Source organism: Oxyura jamaicensis, chromosome 3 (assembly GCF_011077185.1).
Source record: "Oxyura jamaicensis isolate SHBP4307 breed ruddy duck chromosome 3, BPBGC_Ojam_1.0, whole genome shotgun sequence".
Classification (NCBI taxonomy): Eukaryota; Metazoa; Chordata; class Aves; order Anseriformes; family Anatidae; genus Oxyura; species Oxyura jamaicensis.
This window is the reverse complement of record NC_048895.1, coordinates 69,860,377-69,881,010: the sequence shown is the minus strand read 5'-3', so window position 1 is coordinate 69,881,010 and position 20,634 is coordinate 69,860,377. Positions and strand designations below refer to the sequence as shown.

At 38.9% G+C, this 20,634-nt stretch overlaps 1 protein-coding gene and 1 long non-coding RNA gene across 2 annotated transcripts in view; both read right to left on the bottom strand.

The window, feature by feature from the left end:
- Positions 1–1,173: 1,173 nt before the first annotated feature.
- The window catches only part of LAMA4 (laminin subunit alpha 4), a 97,660-nt gene continuing 78,199 nt past the window's right edge, over positions 1,174–20,634 (bottom strand). The window contains exons 26-38 of the mRNA XM_035322367.1: positions 19,820–19,955; positions 18,522–18,659; positions 16,154–16,287; positions 14,647–14,811; positions 13,823–13,976; positions 12,911–13,104; positions 11,171–11,360; positions 10,129–10,284; positions 9,351–9,510; positions 8,190–8,320; positions 5,602–5,695; positions 4,468–4,587; positions 1,174–2,387 (exon numbers count right to left, since the gene is read on the bottom strand). Coding sequence (XP_035178258.1) covers positions 2,242–2,387; positions 4,468–4,587; positions 5,602–5,695; positions 8,190–8,320; positions 9,351–9,510; positions 10,129–10,284; positions 11,171–11,360; positions 12,911–13,104; positions 13,823–13,976; positions 14,647–14,811; positions 16,154–16,287; positions 18,522–18,659; positions 19,820–19,955 — 1,918 coding nt within the window. The 3' untranslated portion in view covers positions 1,174–2,241. The remainder of the gene's footprint in view (positions 2,388–4,467; positions 4,588–5,601; positions 5,696–8,189; positions 8,321–9,350; positions 9,511–10,128; positions 10,285–11,170; positions 11,361–12,910; positions 13,105–13,822; positions 13,977–14,646; positions 14,812–16,153; positions 16,288–18,521; positions 18,660–19,819; positions 19,956–20,634) is intronic.
- On the bottom strand, positions 16,393–18,512 carry LOC118164686. The gene is made up of 2 exons (XR_004749607.1): positions 18,206–18,512; positions 16,393–17,517 (listed from the first exon to the last, which is right to left on the bottom strand). It is a non-coding gene; the product is annotated as an uncharacterized LOC118164686 (long non-coding RNA).

Sequence of the window (20,634 nt, the reverse complement as noted above, 5' to 3'; positions counted from 1 at the left end):
TTATGTAGTCTTTCTGAGAATTTCGTTAGTTGTATTCATATTGAAAATGAAAATGAACAATCTAACAACGTACCTGAGAACTTGGAGTTTTTTCCCAGATCTTTGTAGATGAAATGTTTTCTGCCCTGAAGCTATGAGTTTTAAGACAGAAAGATGATTTAATTCTGGGAAGATTTCTGCTTAGGCAGTTACCTTTTCCTAAACACCAGGAGCTTTGAAATGATTGCAGGTATGTGTGATGTAATGCATCAGACAGAGTTTTTGGGTGTGTGTGGAATGGTAATTTCAAGGTTCATAAGAGTGTTGGGAGCAGAGGAACTCAAGTTATTCTCTACTCTCCCATGACTCTACAAGAATCCTCCAGTTTGTAGTATTTTTTTTTTTTTTTGAAATCCTATTCTGCAGAGGGAAAACCTGCATCTCTGAGGCCTGGAGAGGAAACTTGAGGAAGATGTCCTCCATGGTTGCTGGGCTTGATTAGCTGGGGTTATATTAAAGAGAAGTAAACGGAATGGTAGCAGTTTATGAATTTTAATGTGCCTTTTATTCACGTACTATTTTACTGTATTTTTTATGTATATATATATATATATATATAGTATGCAAAGGACTGATTATTCAGAAAAGTCATTTTTATATATAAAACCACTGAACAAACCCAAATCTTATTGCAGCAAATATGTCTAAGAAAAATACTGTTTTTACCAGACAGAGCTTGGATGTGGATATGAGAAAATATGCTTTAGTCTGAAGGAAATGTAAGATGGAAAAATGTTGTGAGTATATGTGTGCCAGTTAACATATAATGCTCCACTTAATACCAGTGCTCGCTAAACTGTGATGCTCTTAGAGGGCACAAGCTCATGCTCTTCTTAGCTATCTCTGCTTAACAGCTGCAGACAACCTTGAAAGGAATTTTGGTAATCTTTGTAACGAACCTATCTAAACTGTGAATCTGCTGTTCTTTTCTCTGCAGCAATGGGGTTCAGGAGTCCAGGGCCAGAGGAAGCTTAGTTGAAGTTGTGGCATCAAGAGATAGATTAGGCCAATCTAACAAATCGCTGCGTCAGAACCGAGAGACTTCTGCTCCCCTTTTTAGTCTTTGTACCAGCTGCACAGCCCTGACAACATGCACAGTCTCCAGTACCCACTGGGAGTCTAACTCACTGACCGGAAGGTATCACCCTGTCCCCAGTTATAAAAAAATCCCAGTCCAGAAGGGCTGAAAGTTTTCTACTCACAGTCTCAGTAGTGGCTGGAAACAGGAAAGAGTTGAACAGGCGTATTGCTTTTGATACCTGAGAAAAATACAACATTTGAAGGCAGCTGGGGATCCCCTGATGTGCTTGGTAATGAGGGATACTCACACTGCTTGCTTCTAAACTAATGGTGGGATGTGGAGTGATGAAAAGAGAGGGCTGGGCACCATTCCCAGAAAAAGGGGGCCATCAGTCCTGGGGGCTTAGAGTTGCAGAGAGCAGAATGGGAGGTGTGTCCAGGAGAAGGCAGAGCGGGCATGGGGCTGAAACCATAAGCAGAGCTGACAAGGCTGGTGGAAGGAAAAGCATGGTCTCCTCTCTCCTCCTGGAGCCATGCTCGCTTCTCTTGTCCATTCTCTTGTGGCTACTGAGCCACAACACTGGACTGTTAGATCCCTTTTCCTGTTGTGACTGGGGAAGGTACTGATTAAGGCTGACACAGTATGCTCTCTGCCCCTCAGTTAAATTGAGGAATATATAAATGAGTTGAATAGATTTTTTTTTTTTTTTAAATCTTTGACTACAGTTATTTGCAATGTGAGTCTAGCATCTAGCTTTATTCTTTAATGGACAGTAGCAGATCTTTTCCTGGGACACAAATGGTGACCTAAAATATGAAATGACGTACAGGATCTATCTTGGAAGTAACGTATTTAATACATTCTTTAATTTCTTTTATGTTTCCACATTTTCATGGGACAGATTGGCCACAAACACTAAAAGAAATGGTAAAGCTCACTCTTGTGGTATAATAAGAGAACTGCAGAAGCAATAGCTCTTTATTCTTCAGTGATTTTTGTTTGCACAGAAACATTAGAAGTGACCCTTAAACATAATGCTTTTTGTAGATGGATCCTTGATATTTTATTTTTTCTTATTTTCTTCTCAGCATTGGTGATGAGTAGAACACTTTTGCTCTATTTTTCCTTCTTGTGGTCTTTACAGGACCACAGAAACTTTACAGGATTGATGCAGTGCAGTATCAGGCTGCTGGACATGTATTGATGCTTACAGCACCACTAACCAAAGCTGCTTTACTAAAACTCACTGGTTTTTCATCAATCATGAAGTTACGAATACAGCCAATGAAGGAGTTGCGTGTTGTCAGGCTGGATGTTAGCAGAGACTCTAGAAGAAACAGATTTTAAGGAAAAAGAAGTTAGAGATTAGGAAGACCAAAATAATCAGTTTGGTGGCATAGTCTGTACTGGAAGCTGTCTCCTCAGTTGCAGTTCAGTGCTCTATTCTCAAGTCCATGCTCTAACAGATCCTACTTGTGACCAGTCCACCCAGAAAACGAAAGCCCAAATTCTGTAGAAAATTTTACTAGCTACTGGAGTAGCCAGCTTTTGGTAGAGGCAGAATACATGAAAAATATTTTTATTCCACTGAATAGCTTGCATGGATGAGAGGAGGGTTGGTGCCTGCAGTCTAGTCTATGTGTGCAATAACAATCTTCCATGAATTCTTTCCTTTCAATTTGCTACTAACTGCAGCTTTGCTGAATTTTCTGTGGGTCCTTTAATATCTGGACTACTGCCAGTGTTCCAGAGGCCACTAAAGTTATCTACTCTATGGGGAGTTATCTACATTTAGGTAAAACTCTTAATAGTACATAGTCAATAGAGGTTCAATCTTGCATTTTTGGGTGACTGCATTTTCTTTTAAGTAACAGAGTAGATGAATTCCAGGCTGCATGTCTGCAATTTCTTTTAACATTACATGTATCGTTGTCTGCGTCTGATTTGTAAGGTTGCCTTTAGTTTCCTGTATTTACCTGGTAATAGTTAGTGCTGTATTTTGTTTGTTGTGAAATTCGTTCACCCTGGCACAGTTCATCCTGTGCCAGGGTGATAATAGTATATTGAGAGCCAATGTATGGCATTGCTTTAGTATTCTATAATTAATGTAGAAATAGAAAGCTCTGTTATGACGCAGAACAGCATTTGCAATTACCACTTTATATTACCTCTCTGGGAAGAATTCTATCCTAATAAAACTCCAATTTGGATTTAAAGAGTGAACAGGCATGTGCGCATAGATTTTATGATTCCCTTTGGGCTCATTTTTCCTCCTCGTAGTGTTGGTTGGATGAGAACATCATGCACTCAAGCCACTAATCCAAGATAAGCAATATAATAAATTGTATAGTTAGAGCTGCTCGTGATTGACATGCAAGGCACAGAGAAATAATGCTGCAAGCTTTCAGTGAGAAATGTACAGGAGATGACTTAAAAATTGAATCACGTAGTGTTGATTACAGTTTGCATATGAACCCCAACAGAGTAGCTCTGTCTGTTGGATAAGGGAAGTAAATGTAGTAAGCTTGGCCCACGCTACACAGATGGTCTGTGAGTCACAAATTCGCATTAGCAGACATCTGTGCAATAGGAATCACTAGTCAGAAAAAGGATCTTCATGTTTGGTATTGTGTTCAAAGACGCCATTGCTCGCAGAAGAGGAAAGCAGCCTACCAGCAACAAATCCTTGAGACTCCATTTACAGTGAATTTCCAATCCCATAAATGAATAAACAACTAAATAAATAAATAACTTCTTTAAAGCAGTAAGCCTTTACTGGAAAGTAGAAAACAGTGATTTTTTCTAGCTAGCAGACTAGAGAACTGAGCCCATACCCAACTCTCTAGAAACTATGAATGTTTTAATTTTAATAAAGCAGGGTGTTTTTCTTTCAGAATGTGAGGCAGAACATTTCTGATCAGCACCTGAGCCTTTGAATTTTACCAGGTTTGTTCACACAAGTATGCTTTATTTATTTATTTATTTATTTTTGAAATTAAAACTAGGTGTAGAATCATAGAATCATAGAATCATAGAATCATAGAATCATAGAGTCATAGTATGGTTTGGGTTGGAAGGGCCTTTAAAGACCATCTAATTCCAACCCTCTGCCATGGTCAAGGATACTTCTCGCTAGACCAGGTTGCCCAAAGCCCCCTCCAGCCTGGCCTTGAACATTTCCAGGGATGGGGCATCCACAGCTTCTCTGGGCAACCTGTGCCAGGGCCTCACCACCCTCCGAGTGAAGAATTTCTTCCTCACATCTAATCTAACCCTACCCTCTTTTAGTTTAAAGCCATTATCCCTGGTCCTATCACTACACACCCTGACAAAGAATCCCTCTCCAGCTTCTATGCTTCCTGTGTAAGCTGTGTTGAAATTTGAGAACAAAGCTGCCAAATACTTACCTGGTACACCTCCAATAAACACTGGCTCCCTGTGGTCAATTGCCTTTGGGTTTAGTGGCCCTACTACATGGTTGACTTCAGAGTCTACATCCAGCTGCACCACGTTGGCATCTCTAATAACTGAAAGGAGAAGGAACAGGGATGAAAAAGATGGTAAAAAGCAGCATTTGAAGATTTTATGAAAGAAAGAAGTATCTGAGCTAAGTGGTTTGACGTAGTCTTCACTAGACTAGGTGTGAACCATTATCAGTGCCAGCGCCAGTGCCTGGGCAGATTCTGGTACAGAGCAGGGCCAATGCAGGATAGGGCACAGGAGCAAGGGTGCTTCTGAGTGAGATTCTTGATTGCTGGTGGCTGTGTCTAGGCTGCCGGGCGTGAGCATACAATGGTGGGCTATTGGTAGCCAAATCATTCCCAGTAGGGGACCTACTGGAATGCACTGAGGATTCCTCCTTGCTTCTGTGCCTTGGGTTCCTTCAGAAGGAAGCCAGAATACATGGCGAAGGGGCACACACTCAGATCTCTTCTGGATGTGACACTGGGAGGCACCCCAAATTACCATCCCAGACAGGAAGGTAGGGGAATCCAGAGTACCTGAGGTTTAGATGTACTTTTTGACTTTCAAACCTGGGAATGAAGGATGGCTGTCCTCCGCAGGGAAGAAATTTTGACTGTAAAAAATTGGACACTCTTTCTGTGTGAGGTTGGGGGTCCCCAGGTCTGTCCTATTTGATCAGTAAGGGCAGCATATACTCGTGCCCAGTATTGGGTTAAATATCAGTATACATAACCTCTAATTGGAAAATTTGGCAAAAGAAGAATATCATCTGGTATAAAACTTGGAAAAGGTTCCCAGCATTTCAGGTAGGCTGCCTTGTGTTTCCTGAACAATAAACATTCATCTGTGTGGTATTTGGTAGGAACTTTGTGCTTGTCCTCCCAGGAAGCTCTACAGTTCCTATGTCTGAGCAAGAAAAAGGACTGCCAATTTCATATGAACTTGCATCTTGACAGATGAAAGGGAAGAAGTGAAAATATGACCCCATTTCCAGTGCACTGGTCCATGGAGATGGATAGCTGGGGAGGGAGAATTGGGCTCTGTTACCTTTCTTAAGGGGATCAAGTTTTACTGACCTGCAATTCGGTGCCACCTGCCATCACAGAGACTCTGTTTCAGCGTCACTGAAGTTGAAAAATCTCTGATACCATTATTCAGTTTCACAGTAACCTGGAGAAAAACAATGTAACAGTCACTGTAAAACCCCTCCTGTTCTCTCTCTCTTTTTTTTTTTTTTTTTTCTCCTCTTGTAATGATGCAGTATTCCCCACTCAAAACGAGTAATAGTGAAAGAATAAGTGAAAGAATAACGGTTCATGAAATTCCTTAGAATAGTACATCTAATTCACAGATTTTGATTTTTATTTTTAGGATTCAATAGGATTCATATTTGAACTCAGAGAAGAGTTCAAAAAAAAAAAAATCACATTCGAAAAAAACCAACTAATTTCACTCAAATTTTCTAGTATTCCTACACTATAATTTCCTGGGTGTTAAATTAGTGTTCAGAGGCATCAGATGATGTTTTGGTGTCTTGATAGCCATTTAACAAGGAAAACAGTCATAAAAACTTAAGTATAAACAAACAGTCAAGATGTGAGAAAAGAATAGATAGAGAAATCTAAGAATGACCTCTCAGCTATTTCTTCCTGCTTACCAGGAAGCCTCTGGCAGAGTTAGAAAATGAAACTCATTCTGAATTTTGCACCTCTGCATTAATCACGTGGATGAATATCTTCCTGCGTGCTAACACCCCAGCAGTTGCAGGGCAGCGCCATGTCCCCGCTGCAGGACACAAGATTCCCAGTGGTGATTGCCAGAGAACTCCAAACACTCAGCCCAGCCTCTTATGCTTGGCAAATGTCTAAGTTGTTCCTGACAATACTGATAGCTTGTTGGCTAAAAATGTTGTAAGGAACCAGCTTATATTCAATTTTAGGGGATCTCTCTTTCAGTATAGTTGTACCCAATAAAATTTAAAACCTTTTTTTTTTTTTTTTTTTTTTTTTTCTTCACAAGGGCACCAGCAAACAAAAATGCAATGATCCTCATCTTCTCTTTCATCCACCCTTGGACAAAATACATGCGAATGATTAAAGCAAATGAAGAATTTTTAGAGAAAGTGACTCCTTAATAAATCACTTAGACAGGCTATACTGATATAGAGAGATAAAGGCATTTGAAAAATGGACTAAACATACTGACCATTCTTGTTTCTCCAGCAGAAATGTTTTCACAAAACGGGTCTTTGGTAATGAATTCAAGGAGAGCAGGCAGATGATGGTAAAAACACAGATGCTTACTAAGAGGGTAACTAGCATACCTGTCATACCTGTTGCAGTGACAGGCAGGGAAGAACTGCTTTTCCATAATGGATTTTGGTTTTGAAGTGCATATGCATTATGCAGGAAGTGAGGTTTGAAGTAAAATGTGAGGCAATAGCTTTTGTTAGACCAACCGATACAGCTAGAAAAACGGACAACATTCTGGACATGCCAGTATTCCTTCAGATCTTTACAGACAAAGTACTAGGCTGGAGCAGTTGTACAGAGATGCAACCTTTAAGAGTGGCATGATACATAGCAGTGAAATGTGCTATGGCAATTTCTTTGTTAATTTACCAAAGAGTAGCTACATCTGTAAGAATGGGCTGTCAAAAGTTAGGTGCCTTACTGAAGCACCTGTTGTTCTCTATAGTAAATATAGAAAAACAAATTCTCTGAAAGATAGGTCATCCCATCTATGCTAGACACCTGCTTTAGGATAGGATGAATGACCATGTTGAACTGTCCACTCAGGTTCTCTACTGTAAAGTTCTGTTCTTATAAGAGAATTGGCAGCATGTTTCCTCAGGTGTTGCATTTCTACCTGACATTCAGCCAGCCTCACTTAAATATCCCTCTGTTTGGCTGACAGTTTGATATTGGGTAGTGCATTGCAGTGGCCACAGAACATTCACACTGCCTAGTCTCTTGAGTTTCTTTTCTACAAAAAGGGAAAAAAAAAAAAGAAAAAGAAAAAAGTTTTTTTTTTTCCCTGTTCTAAGCCTTTGCTTGTTTTGTCTATTTAGACTGCAGCTTATTGCTGCATGTGTAGAATGCCTAGTGTGGGAGTCTAGTGATGAACATAAAAAAAAGATAGCAACAGCAACAACTATCTAATAAGTTCACTTCAAACTTCTCTCGTTCAATTAACAGCCTTAGAAAAATCCAGGGGTCTAGAGACTGGATAAACAGACAATCAGAACTTTGCCTTTTCCTCTGCTCTCCCCATCACACACAACTGTTAAAGCAAGAAGAGAAGGAGCACAACTCAGACTTCTCTTTTAACATACAAGAAATAAAAATCCATCAAATGAAATCAAATCACCTTACTTGTTATACATTTTTAATGTGTGGATGAAAGAACAGTACCAAAGCATCAGTGCTCTGCTCATTAAATATTGTTGGTATCAGTAAAGTGATCTGATTTTGTCTTTGGTGTTACTTTTTTGTATGTTAAAAGGAGTATCTGGGTTGCCTAATCTAAGCAGTTAACACATCTAGCAGAGGAATAAGAATTGAGTAATGGCAAATTGGTAAGACGAAAGCTGCAAATAGCAGACCCCAAGCATGTAGCAGAGGAACTAGTCAGAGAAGTGGAAGAAATGTGACCTTCATTATACCTGTCCATTTTTCATGTGCATATTCAAGTACTCGCCATTCACGCTGTGGCCGTGCAGTAGAATTCCTGAGCTGCTTCGGGGACGTATTTCAAAAACAACTTCAAATTTGAGGCCTAGACTGAAGGATTCATCTGTGAGGGAAGAAGAATAACATTCTTTATGTAGTGAGTTAATGGTGAAACTGGACATCTGCTTAAAGTCAATATGGAAATTCAAAGTCCCAGGGTGGAACCTATTTGCCCTGTCCTCAAAAGTATTAGAGCATGTGCCAGTACACATAATTGAAGAGATGTCATGGTGTGCCATCAATGACCCACTTCAACTTTTGTTTTGTAATCATTTGCTTGAAGTACTAATGAAAGTTTCTGTATGTTTCTCATTATTCAAAAAAATAGGTATTCTGTTAAAAAAATAGCAATGAAATGGACAGCAGAAAATAGTTTCCATTTAGACTTTTTGGCAGTTTCTTATTGTGCAATTTGCTAGACTTTCAGCAGTCTTTATGCAGTGAGTGGGAGTTCACTTGAGCTTTGATGATTCAATAGCAGGAAGTCCCTTTTTCAATCTGCTGGCAGGCCAGGGAGCAAATTAGAAACACCGTGTGGTTCTTCTTGTGTTGCCAAATATAAATAGGGTTGTGCAGTTTCCTTCCCTGTTCAGATCAGAACCTATGTGACCAAAAGAGTCCTCTCAAAACAATTCCTGAAACACAGCAGGCCTCAGTGACAGAAAATATGTGTCCATCATGCTGTTCATTGTCAAGATATGCAGAAAGCTTTTCCTCAGGATTTTTGAATGACATGTTATTTTATTAATTACAAACTAGGGGATGACCTCTTGCTGGTGTACTTGGTTTTAGCTGCATTGTCTTCTACGTCTATAATTTTTACTGTATTATAAAGTGTTCTCTGCTGAAATTATTCTATTTTAAATATATGTATATATACACACATATAGATATACTTATCTAGCAACTTATTAAGTTTCATGGTGACGTTCTTACCTTTCAAGATCATCTGCTTACCACAATAATGGTCTGTATCTAATCATCCTTACAGCTCTCAGCCTTGGAAATTACCACATTCTTTAGTGAAATATACCATTTTGAAGTACAGTGAAAATGACAGTCTTATTGTCAAATACATTTTGGTAGTGTATTACCAAGGACGACATATCCTCCTTCTGATGAAAAGTATGTTCCCGCTTCTGATGGGCCTTCAAAGCAAGGCGTTACACTAAAGGTCTGCGAAGCTGAAGTAATTGATCTTCCATTGAGCTGCAAATTGCTGAGACAGCCACTAAAACTGTAGACTGAGTTAATCTGGATGTGGGGGGGAAAGCATGATTAGTAGAACCAAAGTGCAACTAGAGCAAGGCAGTATTATACATACCACACAGCCCTGAGGCAAGGCAGAGGCCTACTTTTCCTGAGTAGTGTAGCTATCTTGTTAGGCACATATCACCAAAGATTACCTTGAAGGGGTCTTGGTTATGTTTGATTTTGCTTTAATACTCCTTTCTATACATATCAATATCGTAGATGTAGAGCAGATTCTTGATTCCTAGGTACTGTCTCAAAACAGAGGTACTGAGACAACACTAAGCCTCTCTGAAACTCATTTATCTCAGACCTTAGGGTGAAATTGATCTCACCTAACTTTTCACCTGACTCACCTAAGCTTGGATGTTGCTAAGATTTCTTTCTTCCTCAGGGACCAATGGCTTTCCAGGTACTGCTGCAAATTTACTGATATCTAGCCCCGTTACCGCCAGCTCAGCCCTGTGGGAGCTTTGATATCCATTCAAACTGAGCTGTGTGCTCCTCAGCATGCTGAAAATTTGGATCATAACATGCTTTTGTTTGAACTCATCCCTACAGGCAACTTTTGCATTAGGTGTACACAGAGGTATGGGATGATGTAATGGGTATCAGATTTACCTGGATGTTCTTCACAGCTTTTCCTGGAGCTACACCCCCAATATACAGTGGTTCAGTCACTTGCCAGGTATTAGTGTTACCACTGAAAGGTTCTTCCAGTACTCGGAGACCATCAATTATCAAGCGGCCGATATTTTTTCCTCTAATAAATATTACCTAGAAAAGGAGGAAAAGTATTTGGAAGATTACTTTCATCAGTTGAGGGAACACTTCTGTCCAGTGGAAGGTAAGACGTTTGAGAAGAAAACTGACTGCCAATATTATTTGCTGGACAACCCTCCCCACTTTTATGTAAAGATAGATAGTAGAACTGCATGCAGTCTTATCATTTTAGGGTACAAGGCAGAGGTATTCCAGGTGTTAAAAGGTCTACTGAGATCTGCTCATCTTATGTTTTGCATATATGATTGGTTGCTACAGTGCTATCACTGTTAGTATTTTCATGGACTTCTCTAGTTTTATGGTTTGGATTCATCCAACCTGCTTTAAACATTTAAGTGCCCAATTTAGGAGCTTAGTAACTGTAGACTTCTTCTGTAGTCAGTGAGGAGAAACGGGTACCTACAGAGGGAAATTCACCTTGCCTTTAAAATTGTCATTTTATTTTTGTGGACTACAGAGGGAGCCTAAGAGAGCTATGCTCCTTGCTTAGTCACTTCCAAGAAATTTGCTGAACAAAGTTATCCTAGTCCTTCCATTCATACCTAACTCATTTTTTTATTATTTATTTTATTTTTTATTTTTTATTTGTTTCACCATTCAACTTGCTTCTGCCATTTCTATTCAGTGTTGGGAATTGCTGGATTTTTATAACTGATTCACTTTCCTGTCCCTAGCTAACAGCTTGTTAAAATACTGCATGAAAAATTTAAAAGTTTGGGCAAAAGCTTCTCAACATATAGGTGTGGTTATGGAAACATGAACGGAAATTCCCTGAGCTGTCAGATCATCAGTATTTTTACTGTAGCATTGTAACATGTATCATCATCATACTGATTGTTTTGTTTTTGTTGTTTTGTTTTTGTTTTTGTTTTTTACTTACATTGTGCCAAAGGCCATCGTTGTATTTCTCTTGGCTCTTAATCCTTATCTTCTGATGACCAGCATTAAACATAAAAATGAGTCGGCCATGGGCAACAAAAAGGGCCATGAAGTTGGTCTCTTTTTGGTCTGAGATGTAGAAAATCATTCCATGAGATGAGTGAGTTTTCAGACTGATAGAGAACTGAGCTCTGGCAAACAAAAACAATATCAGTATTAAAATGGATATAATTAACTGAAATCAAACTGCAGCAGAGGAAGCCTGAGATTTTTTTCTCATCCTAAGGAATATATATCTCCCTTATGGAAGTGGTGTTTCTGAGAAACTTTCCATTAGCTTTGGAGTAGAACTCAAAGTTGGAGACGAAGCTGCCTTCCAAGGAATTTATTTTCAAAAATCAAAATCTACCAAGTGAATAAAATCAGAATATACTGTGAATAACTGTCAGTGTATATATTTCCATTCCTGTTGAACAGAGATAAGTTTTCTTGTGAGGGCACTGTTCACAAATCTTTTCTGTTATTCCAGACTTGCAGCTAAGCTTCCGCAACCCAGTAGGTCCTGATTAAGTCCACTTCAGCATGGCAAGTTATACCTGCTCTGTTCAACATGGTAAGCAGTGAAGATTTCTTGAGTGATTGGTATTACTACTTTGGGTCTAAAAAAGGCAAAGCTGCATTAGCGTAGCATAGAGACAGAACTGAATAGTCCTGCTTCTCATTCCAGGTGACTAACTTAGTTCCTATTCCTGATATTTTCTGAAGGGCCTGTACATTTGCCATTGCATGTGTGTGTACATTCCACACACTTAGGCCCTTGCCAATATCAGTTGTTTTAAATCAACGCAAATCTTTTTTTTTTTTTTTTTTTTTTTTTATGTGCATAACAATGAAAAATCTCTAATAACATTTGTAAAACAAATATGTCTTGTAAGGATGAACAGACATGTTAGAGTTTGGGTTTTCGTTCTTCCATCTCATATGGGCACCATCAGGACTACCTAAGGAAAACATCCTTGAATTAAAACAAACCTAATGCTTTTGTTACTTAAGTCAGGAAATAGCACTCTTCTTTTCTGAGTTAGTGGTCTGGTATGCTTCCAGGAAGTGCTGTGTTGTTGAATTTATAGTCTTTCATGGAAAGTATTAAACCAAAATCCTTTGCTGGTCATAACACACCATATGGCGTATTCTGTGGGAGCCTGAGAAATAAATGTTCACAGTATCTCGACTCATTAATTACTTGTATTTCCATTATGGCTTAAATTGGATATGGTTTTCATAGCTTAAGTCCTACTGCACTATGTAGACTCCTAAGCATTAAACAGTTGCCAATGTCCACTCAACACATAACTATATTTCATTTCTTGGTGAACTATCATGTTTTCCAGCTCTGCTCTAATGACATTACTTCTTGCATAAAGAGATTGATTGTCTCTTGACTGCTTGTTTAAAGATTACATTCTGAAAGCCTTCATACAAATAGGCAAGGAGACACATTTTTTTTTTTTTAATATACAGTACAGATGAAGACCCCACAAAAGGAACGTAACTGGAAACACATTGTATTTATTGCTATTTCTCAGCTGAAATGCCTATTAATGTATCCTAACAACGTACTCTATTGAAAAATTTGCCTAAGATATAACAAGAAAAGGCCAACAGAAATATGTCTTTTTTCTTTCATATACATCTTTTGCCTCCCCAGTATGTACCGTGTTTATTTCTGAAGTCTCCTTACCTTTCACTTAAATCCTTTGGTATGTGATCAAATTCTTGCCGGCTGTTTGCTGTTCCTCCAAACTGATAAGCATGTTCGGTTGCTTTGGGATTCATTGGCAAGTGGCACTGAGGGTCTTTTTGCATATTCACTTCTTGATACATTTTTTTGAGGCCAGTTGAAGGTTGTGAGATCTTGTCCTTATCTCTTCCCACCTTCACAGAAAGAGAACCATTAATCAGATATTTAACTAAGATTGGACATAAAACAAATCAATCAATAAATATTATTTATATACAAGTCAATGATATGCTTTTTCCTTACAAAAGTACCAGGAATAGTTCCAAGTCAGATTTTCCTTACAGAGATCTACTATAGATGCCTGTGTAGGGAAGGAGAAGGGATAATCAGAATACCTGTGTATAATTATAATCCACTACTTCTGCACTTTTCCTGTTAAATTCTTCCTCTCTGTTTTTGATGATATATGCTATAGTACAGCTATAAAAGAACACACTTGGACCAAAAGTTCTGCATGCTGGAAGAGGGATTTTTTTTCATTTATATTAATGTATGCTAGCTGCACCCAGGAGAGAGAGCCACATGGAAGTAGCTGAGAACAGAAGCAAGCTTATTGACTTTAGGCTGTAGAAGAAATCAAGATGGGCTTTTTCTGCAGGACTTTTTAAAAGCTGATAGAAATTCTGTTTTACAGTTCTACTAAGAAGGAGTGATGCAAGCGTAGGCCCGTTACACTTGAGTCAGGGCATTCATTTGTAGTGATGTCATGTATAAGGGAATGGAATCCTTTCCTTTTCTATGTCCAAAGTGTTACATTTTTGGTGTCTATAACTTGGAGAATTTATAGTCATTACACAGTATGGACCAACTGTGGAAAGTTCTAAGGTGGAACTGACACAATCTGTAGCAAACCTTTTTATTGCGGTTTCCTTTGGCTTTTGATGAGTTCTTTCCTTTCTTGTGGAGAAGAGCAACTGGAGGGGATTCAACAGGGCATCCATAAAAAGAAGTCTGAACTTTCTCAGAGTACCGCTGGAAATCTTCCACTTCAACCTCTTGATCCAATCTGTGTTTCAAAGAGGGGATAACAAAAACAACTTTTTCCCAAGTGTTGGAATTCTTCTTATAAAGATCACAGTAATTTACATTTGAATTTTAAATGATGTTTTGGTGGGCTTTTTCATTCATGGATTGTGGATAAAAAATTACAGATTAATCAGTCAATGTTTGGGTATTGTACATACTACCTTTGTCTATTGTACCCATGCTCTCATAAACAGAGAGTCTGAATCTCCAACACCAACTTTACTTTAAAATCTATATATGAATATTTCATAAAGTGATTAAGAGCAACAAATTTGGAACATTTTCACATGACCAAACTCCTAACTTCAGCACTGTCTGTGAGATGCCTTATTATCATTTTGTTTCAAAGGCAGAGATGCAAGCTACATAAGTGTAAGTTACAGCTATTCAAATTCTGCATTGCACCAACACCATTAGCATGAAAGCTGATTTGCATCAAGTTCTTCCCACTTTAACAATATCTCAACCTAGCAGGTCTGCGCGAACAGATTCCACAGAAAATAAGGCGAGAAGCTTACCCACACATACTGTCTAGCCTCACAAAATGAGAGAGGGATTTTTATTGTGAAAATCAATCAGCTCTCTTGAGCTATTACCCGAGCTGTCAGGCAACGATTGCCTAGTAATGTGTTTAGGAGGATGCAACGCACCTCGTGAAGTATGCATTGCTTATGCAGCCAGTGAAGTTGGCTTGCTGGGTTTTGAGGGGCGAGCCACCAAAATAGAACTTCTTGATGCTGTCAGGGCTTTTCCCTGCTCTGTCCTTTGTTGGATTCTTCTTGCTTTGTTTCTTGTCATCAACACTCAGCTCATATCTGCAAAGACAAAGCATTCATTTTGTAGGCTGGTTTTGGAAAAATCCATGACGGTGGTTAGACAGCATATTACATGCACCTAAAATATTCAGTTCAATGTGTAAAATCACTGAATGGTAGGGCTCAAAGTCATGAGACCTTCTTGCTTCTGTGCCACAAGCAGCAGTGAAATTAGCCCACTGGCATCATATAGTCCAGAGGCCCCTGGATGTCATAATATCCTGAGATTAATTGTGAAGTTCAAAAAAATACAGTCCACTCAGTGAAGATAAATAAACCAAGGGATTGCTAATAAAGGAATGGAGCTACTGTTTGTGTAATATAAGATCTTAGCTCATGCTATTTTTTCTTCTTTATGTCCCTATCCCTTTTTCCTTCTCTTTCATCACAGTACATGGATGTTTGGGCTTATACAATGTCCTTTACCTAATATCATTTGCAACAAGCACATTAATTGCTGCAGATGCCAGGAAGGATTCTACTGCTTTAATAAGAAACTGAATATAGCTAAAACATCAGACAGGGATTTTGTTTGGCAAGCTCAGAATTCAGAACTTTCAGAGAAGTGTGACAGCCCTCAGCACTTTTCCAGGGCACCTTTATGCACTTGGAGCTTTTCAAACCATGTTTCTTGGATGTCAGAAATCATAGGTACAAACCTCCATTGCAGTTAGAAAACCAAGAACGACCTGGTTGTATCAGGCAAGGTTCTTGAAGAAAGATTGTTCGACTATTTACCTTCTAAGAAAATTCTAAATACAGAAAACAACAGTAAAACACATACCAATAAAACAACGCTTTCAACTTTTCTGAGAAGCAGATATAGACTTATTTCCCACTGCCATATTTAATCTTACATTTATGTCTGTCAGTACTAAAAATATTTTAAACATATTCCACTCTGTATATCCCAAATGAATGCTTTTTCTGAAGATACCTCAATTACTTCAGGGTCACTTTGGGATTTCACTAGCAAATCAGAACAGTCAGTCCCGATGAAGAAAGAATTTCATGCTAGTTTTTAATTATATTAAACTGCTTTCAGACCTAAGGACAGAAAAAGGACTAAGCTTTTAAAAACACTATTCTTTGCTTTTAGTTTTAATAACATTTCCCAGCATCTCATGCTCAGGCCACAAAGGCCAAATTTCAATCTGAGATTTTGGCTTTGATTTTTTTTTTTTTTTTTAACAGAGTTAATTAGCTTAACATATCAATGGAAAACAAACAAACAAACAAACTCCTAAAATCACTTTGAGAGTGAATATTGAATGCTAATACATGCTTTACAAGAAATATTTTATTCTGAAGGTAGGGAATAAAAGGTGCTGGACAGCTTTACCTTTCTGGTGTGACAGAAGTGATGATAAAGTGGGTTTTTCCATCGTTGTAATTTCTGTCTGGTGATTGAATTTTGATTCCACTTGCATTTAAAACAACAGCACCTCTGTCCATAGAGATGGATAACACATCTGACTGAAATACAGACAAAATAATCTTCATAAGCAAGTGCAACACAGAAAAGTTAACAGTTCTGTTTATTTTCCCGTTGTATTTGTTTTCTCCAACCAAAGAGCTTTTTTTTGCTGTTTCCCCAGTTTTTATGTATTTGCAGGAAGATAAATTGAGAAGCAAAACAGGAGATGATCTCACTAGGAATGACTTTTTTTTTTTTTTTTTTTTTTTTTTTTTTAAGATTGAATTCTGGGAATTCTGCTACTGATCATGTCTCATGTTTCTGTCACATGAGCTCCTTACCTCTAGCATAGATGGATGATGTTTACGTTTCATTTGTGCTTCGGGTACCCCTGCTATGTTACTATACAGAGCAGCTGTACTGCAAGATTACCACTGTCGTAAGACCAACACGTTTTCTTTTCCTATTTCCTTCTGATCAGACCTGTTCAGTCACTCAAAATTATCTTAGAGATATGATCCTCTATCTGGGTCAGGCATATGGGATCACAGTGCCACGTAGCAGGAATATTATCTGTTCCATTAGCACAAGCACTGCCACTGTGCACTCGGAGGAATCACGCTGTCTAATTCCGTCAAGTGCTAAATTGCTGAACCTCCATTTGTTAAATAGGGCACTTGGCATCTCATAGGATTAGTGATTCTGAGTTAAAACCAGAAGCTGTGTGTGGGGTCTCATTTATGCAAGCAGCATGGATAACTGACATGGTTACTGATTTCAATTTAAGTAATACTTCACACTGTAAAATGGAAAAGTTCAGGAGTGGTTATAGGTGTCATACAGCCTTCCCTGCTGCATTGCTTGTGATCTTCTGCAAGTATGGCAGAGCAGACATTTGGGGTGGCTGCAAACGTTCTGACATTTGAGCTCATGGGTGCTGCTGGTGTAAGTCTGAGACTGCAGAATCCTAGAATCACTCTGTCTCACTCAACATTTTGGGAGTGCAAGTCTGTATTTCTGCCCATGGCACATCTCTTAAGGGGCATTTGGAGCAGATTGGCCTTCCATAACTGCAAGGAGCCATTCTCAATTGCAGCTTTTCCTGGTCACACATGAAGGCCTAAGTCCCATTGGGGAATACAGGCAATTTTCCAACTAATTTCTGTAAACCCTGCAATGCTCAGAATAACATCCCACTAATCCAAACAAACTTTCTGCCTTTGCTTCTTGGGGATTGCCTCTGGGAGGAAAATGTCAGGCCCTCAGTATTATTTGTACTTTGGTAGCACCTGTGGTGGTTTTACCGTGCTAGGCAGTTGAACACCACAACCGCTCTCTCACTCCCCCTCCTCAGATGAGGAGGGGAAGAAGTAAAGGAAAGAACAACTCACGGGTTGAGATAAGGATGATTTAATTAAAAAGGGGAAATATATATATATATATATAATTAAGGAAATATTATTATTAATTAAACAATTCAACTAAAGGGAAAAAAGGGAAAGGGGAAAAGGGAGGGGGAAAGGGAATAACTAAACAAAACAAGTAAAGGCTATGTGGAAGTGCAGAGGAAAGAAATTACTCTCTACTTCCCACAAATGAGCGATGCTTGACCACGTCCTTGAAGCAGGGCCTCAACGCACGTAGCCAGTGTTCGGGAGGAGGACAGACGTTTTCGCAACGAGAGCCCACCCCTCCCCTCTTCTTCCTTTTTCCACCTTTTATTGCTGAGTGTGACATCATATGGTATGGAATATCCCTTTGGTTGGTTTAGGTCAGCTGCCCTGCTGATGTTTCTTTCTCACTTTTTGCCCACCCCCTAGGAGGGTCAGAGAGAGTCCTGATGCTGTGCCAGCACTTCTCAGCAGCAGACACAACACTGGTGTGATACCACTGCTGTTCTAGCTACAAGTGCAGAGCGCAGCACTGTATGGGCTGCTGCAGGGAAAGTTAACATCCCAGCCAGACCCAGTACAGCACCTACAGGTCCAAATAGGGATTGCAGTGCTGCTGAGCACAGTGAGATCCGCTGTGCATTCCTACCCTCAGGACTTTAATTCTAGGCATATGAATACATGCTCTTCTCAACATCAAAATAATGTTTAGGCATTGCTGGGTTCATCTGTAGATCAAACGTGAACTGTGAAAATGAGGCCATCAATGAATGCTTCTGTATTGCGGACTGCTTTCTCTTTTAGTAAAAGATGAAGTGAGAAATTGTTTTATGCCCTTAGTATTCTCCTGAGAAACAATACAAAGGTAAAGTAAAACAAACTGTAAAGAAAAATATACTCACTCCTTCAGAATAGTAGAACAGCAGCCCATTGGGCTGCAATGTGCGGAAATTAAAGCCTCCTTCAAATTCACTTAAGAGTGACACTTTTTGGCTTGATGCAATGAAGCTCTCTCCATTGAAGTATGCTTTGCGAGACATCTGTGTATTAAATAAAACAAATTTACATGTAAACTGCAGACAACATTCAAAACATTAAAAGAATGAGTCTATTTCTTTCTTTCAAGGTGCAGCCAGTTCAGTTCCATAAAAACTTTTTTTTTTCTTTTTTTTTTTTTTTTTTTTTTCTGCATGTCTTAACCTAAATTATACAGGCTGTCCCTTGCATGCTATGAAAATATTAAGAAAGTGTAGACATTTTAGACAGCATAAGCCAAATCTTAGATTCCTGGGATTCCTGGCCTCATCATAAACCTGCTGATGTTAATGAACGTGCAAGCTAGAAGCAGAGGGAGCTCAAGCCTCTCAACTGTGTGGTACTGAGTCACCTCCCCAGCATGTGAGGTATGAGTTTGCCTGTTGGATGAATGCTGGTGTGGGGGGTTGGACATGGCAATCTATAGCCCTCTGAGGCTTGGAAGGAAAACTGGGTCTGCAGTAGGACAAAATGCAGCTGGCTTCCTCTGCAGAGAGTGAGATTGAGAGATGAACTCTACAAGTGGTGAGCACTTTCCTCTTCATGGATTCTCATGGATATATTGAATAGATATGGCCATAGGATGTAGACCATAAACACTGTTTAGATTTACCAGTTTTGCACTGTAATTAACAAATGATAAATGATGGAAAGGATCTGAAAAGAAATGGCAATCTCCTCAGTGTTGTAGCTGATGCAGTTGATTTGTGTTTCACAGAGGTAGAGCTGGATTGACTTGAGGGGTCTGACAACTCATCTGAAGCAGATCTTGCTGTCTTTTTCATCCCATACATCTGTATTAGGACACATTTGAAAAGAATTCTCCTTGTCTCTTTAATAAAAACTGAATTACAAGGGAATATTTTCTTCCAGAATACAGCACACAACTTCTTTCAAATTCAGCCTTCACCTTGCAATCTCACATACGATAATAATATCAAGTAAAATACCTTGTGCTGCAATTCACAGTGAAAATTGGATAGTATACCAGCAAACTTACACACACACATATGTACACACACATACTAGTCAATGAGCTTGTTGTTATTTCCTTTGTTGAAAACTTCCTTTCTATTTTTTTTGGAGTTTTAACTCCAAAGTCTATCTCTTGGGTGCATCCACTGCCAAAGTTTTGTTTTTATCTCATAAATGATGTTATGCTTACCAGTGAATCCTCTGGGCACCCATAACTAATTCCCAGGGTTCCTGGTTCTTCTAACAAGTTGAAATCCTTCTTTTGGAACTGGAAACCCTTCATGCAGCCTTTAAATCCAATACTTCCTGCCAGATGTGAGCTAATGCTGTTGGAAAACAATGTCAGACAAAGTGCAATTACATATTCCTTGCCTTCTTGAATATACTTTTATTGCAAAGGTATTCTAATAAACTTTGAAGAGCCTCAGCCACTTGCATCACTAGTGCCCAATTCCTATGTCTTTAGGTAAAACAATTATTTAACCACATCAGGTGTTTTGAAAAGTCAAGATGCACCAGTTCTAATAAATGTTACAGGGAGAAATATATGACAGTTCAGAGGGAAGGCACATACAGAGTAACCTTAAGATAAAAATACCCGCTGAAATAAAAGAACATGTTTTTTAAATGGGTTTGTACCCCCTTACAGTGAAAATCATTGGATTTCTATCTCCACTTAACATTTTAGAAAAGTTCAGTGTTAATTTTCCCTTCTTGCTTTTACTGGCAAGCTCTGTTACTGTACTGGGGAGCAAATGCATTCCTATTCCTTACCATGTATTACTAACAGAGGTCAAGGAATTAAGAGTAAATTCTGATTGCTGATGAATGGGTTTACATAACTGTAAATGACAGCAGTAGGTGGGCTTCCAGGATCCTTTCTGTGTCAGATTTGAGGTTCATAGCACAGCAGTGCATCCCACCTGCTCCTGCTCACTGCTCTAAGTTTTCTACTCCACTCTCATCAAGTTATCACAGCATCATAGCACAGGACATAGCACTGAA